Source organism: Lasiodiplodia theobromae, assembly GCF_012971845.1.
Source record: "Lasiodiplodia theobromae strain AM2As chromosome Unknown scaffold_28, whole genome shotgun sequence".
NCBI classification, from domain to species: Eukaryota; Fungi; Ascomycota; class Dothideomycetes; order Botryosphaeriales; family Botryosphaeriaceae; genus Lasiodiplodia; species Lasiodiplodia theobromae.
The window spans coordinates 136,487-139,572 of NW_023336486.1; the positions used below are offsets into that span (position 1 = coordinate 136,487).

The following is a 3,086-nucleotide window of genomic DNA, read 5'->3' on the forward strand; positions in this document are numbered from 1 at the left end:
GGAAGGCGGGCCCCACTCGCCCTAAGCTGTCAGACGCAGCCGGCCGATGACACTGCGGTCGGGACGTGACGACCGGTCAGGACGTGCATGTCCGTACGCACACCGCCGTGCAATGCCGAGCATCCTATCGCAATTCATCGTGTTGATATTCATACCTACAGGCAGAGGCCAGTGCAGCAATAGAGGAGTGAAATGGAAAAAAGAAGAGAAGAAAGAGAAGAGGAATGAAGAAAACAAAAGACGCTCTCAAGCCGTCGTCTATGCAACAATCCCAGAGACCCGTCTCACTCGCTTCTCGCGCTCTGCCCGCCATGTCTCGTAAACTTCGCGAACCGGAGCGAAAAAGCAATGAGCACAACAGGCAAGATGCTCACAATCTCTCCCAGCCCTGCAAATTCCGGCGGGATCTTGATGCCCCCCTTTTCGTCCACGGACCCAACTTTCCCAGACGTCTTGATACAGACGAAGGCGCCCGCCGCCAGGAGCACCGCAAATAAGTTGTAGATCGCGGCCCACACGAAGTTGAACCACACCCGCCTAACCGCCCGTGTCGACACGTCCATGGCGATGAGCAGTCCGCGGAGGTCTGGACGCGCGAGAATGATGTCTGCCGCGCTCTTTGCGACGTCTGTGCCACCCGCGATGGACATGCCGATCGTTGCCTGCGTCAGAGCGACCGCATCGTTCGTGCCGTCGCCGAGGAACAGCACGATGCCACGGGGGTCTGCCTTTTGAACTGACGAAACGTACGCCGCCTTGTCCGCCGGCGAGCAACGCGAAAGCGTGTGGGATGTCGGAATGTTGAGCACATGGGCGCAGTGTTCGACGCTCCGTGCATCGTCGCCAGACACGATCGATATCAAGATATGGCGTGACTGGAGCGAGGATATGACCGAGGCTGTTTCGGGACGAAGGACATCACGGAGCGCGAACAGAGCGCGGAGCTCGCCGTTGACCGTTACGCCGAAAAGGGTGTAGTCGAGCGTGCTCTGGTAGACGGGCGATTCAGTGGATGGTGATGGCGGCGAGTTGAGCCTGCTCGTGAAATTGAGGACCTGGTCCGAGGAAGTGATTCCCAGCCAGTCGCAATTACCAGCGCGGACCACGACACCCTCTTTGTCGAGTCTACCTTCAATGCCACCTCCGACGATGACAGTGATCGTATCGAAGTTAATGCTATCCTGGGTTCCTTTCGTGAGGATCCACTCTGCGACAGCCGATGCAACTGGGTGTTTCTGACCGGATACGAGTCCGAGGAGGTAAGGCAAGGTAGATGCCCGAGGTTTGGACATGAACTTCCCCGCTATGACGGATAGCTTGCCTTCCGTCAATGTTCCCGTCTTGTCAACAACCACGTGTGTCACGCCTTTCGCGGTCTCGATAGCTGTCGGTGCTCGAAAGATCACACCGTGCTTCGCGGCGACTCCACTGGCGATGATGATGACCATGGGAACAGCGAGACCAATAGCACAAGGACATGAAACTATGAGTGTCGCGATTGCGTAGGATGTAGCGCCCACAACTGCATCAGTTCCACTCTTCTTGAGGTGGAGGACGCCCACGAGCACCCAAGCCAAGAAAACAGTGGTGGAAATGGCAATAATGGAAGGGACGAACCAGCTCGCTACCCGGTCAGCGAGGGCCTGGATCTTCGGCTTGGTCAATTCGGCATTGTCGACAAGAGCACCAATCTGGCTGATGCTATTCTCCCATGCCATCCGAGTGACGGAGATATCGAGTTGACCGTCGAGGTTCATGGTGCCAGCAGTGACGTTGGAGTCGATTCCTTTTGCAACTGGGTGCGATTCTCCAGTCATCATTGACTCGTCCACCTGTGAGCCGCCGTACACGACAATGCCATCCGTAGGGATTCGGGTATGTGGCGGCACGCGGAACGTGTCGCCGGGTTGCAACAGACGGACATCGATCTCTCGACTCTCGTTGCGAGATTTTGTGAGTAGTTGGGCTGTAGGTGTTTGCAATGTTCGGATTGATACCGATTCCGTCGCCTTCTGTCTTGCGAGCTCACTCATGTACCGACCAAGTCTGATGAGTGTGACCAGCAAGGTGCTGGTCTCGAAGAAAGAACCCACCGATAACGGGCTTCCGGATCCGTAGAGGCCGAATGCTACCACTGAGAAGATGTACGCAGTAGTGGTACTGAGCACGATAAGAAGATCCATGTCGGCCATCTTAGAGTGAAACAAGCTCTTGAAGGCATTAGGGTAGAATTCCCAGGCCGAGAACTGAACGGCGGAGGCGAGTAAAAGGCACACAATCTGCTTGTTGAACTCGGACATGGATAGCGGTACCCACGCGAGGACCAAGACAGGAAATGTGAAGACCAGAGCGATGATGAAGTACATCAGCTCTCTCCGCAGGTGCTTCCTCCCAGCAGCCACAGAGTCAGGAGGCGGCATCGGCGCCAACTCTGCGCTGGTGTCGGCCAATGCTTTCTCAACAAGATCTCGCGGTAGTATGGACCGTGGATCATACTCGATCCGGACTTCTGTCTTGCCGTTCGCTGTTTCGGCTTGATTCTTGACGCTCTTCACACCGTGCGGAGTAGGGCCTCGGAACAGGCGCTTGGGATTCTCGACCAGGACATACAGGAATTGAGAGCCTTCTCTTGCTTCGACAACCTGCTTGATACCGTAAGGAGTAGTGTGGCGGAGGTGGTGTAGTGCTTCATCAACTGAGATGACATTGACGTCGATGCAAAACAGAGCTTGCGAGGTGGCCATATCGGTGTGGATATCCTTTGCAGAGGGTATCTTTTCTAGTGCTCTCTGCATCGACCTCTCACATCCGCTACACGTCATTCCGGATACGCTGAGCTTGATGTTCTCATACTGGGGTTCCTTCCTCTCAAAGTCCCCAGAGTCATGCCTCACAAATAGTGGCATGGGAAGGGATTCTTCAGAAGTGCAAAGCGCAGGTCCGCAGCATGGTCCCTTGTGTGGTGCTTGAGGCCCGTGGTGTCCTCCATCATGGCTGCCATGGGCATGCTGCTCGTGACGACCGCTGGATCCAGTAATACGGGTAGTAAAACGACCAAATAGACTGCGAGTCCTCGCGAAGATGGA

The 3,086-nt window shown here is 55.5% G+C and overlaps 1 protein-coding gene across 1 annotated transcript; it reads right to left on the reverse strand.

Annotated features, from left to right (window-relative positions):
• Positions 1-284: 284 nt before the first annotated feature.
• Positions 285-2,744, reverse strand: LTHEOB_8672 (ATPAse P-type K/Mg/Cd/Cu/Zn/Na/Ca/Na/H-transporter; the record flags this gene model as incomplete). Its single annotated transcript, XM_035518175.1, has 1 exon — positions 285-2,744. One exon carries the CDS (start codon positions 2,742-2,744, stop codon positions 285-287), a length of 2,460 nt encoding a protein of 819 aa, XP_035369977.1.
• Positions 2,745-3,086: the final 342 nt, after the last annotated feature.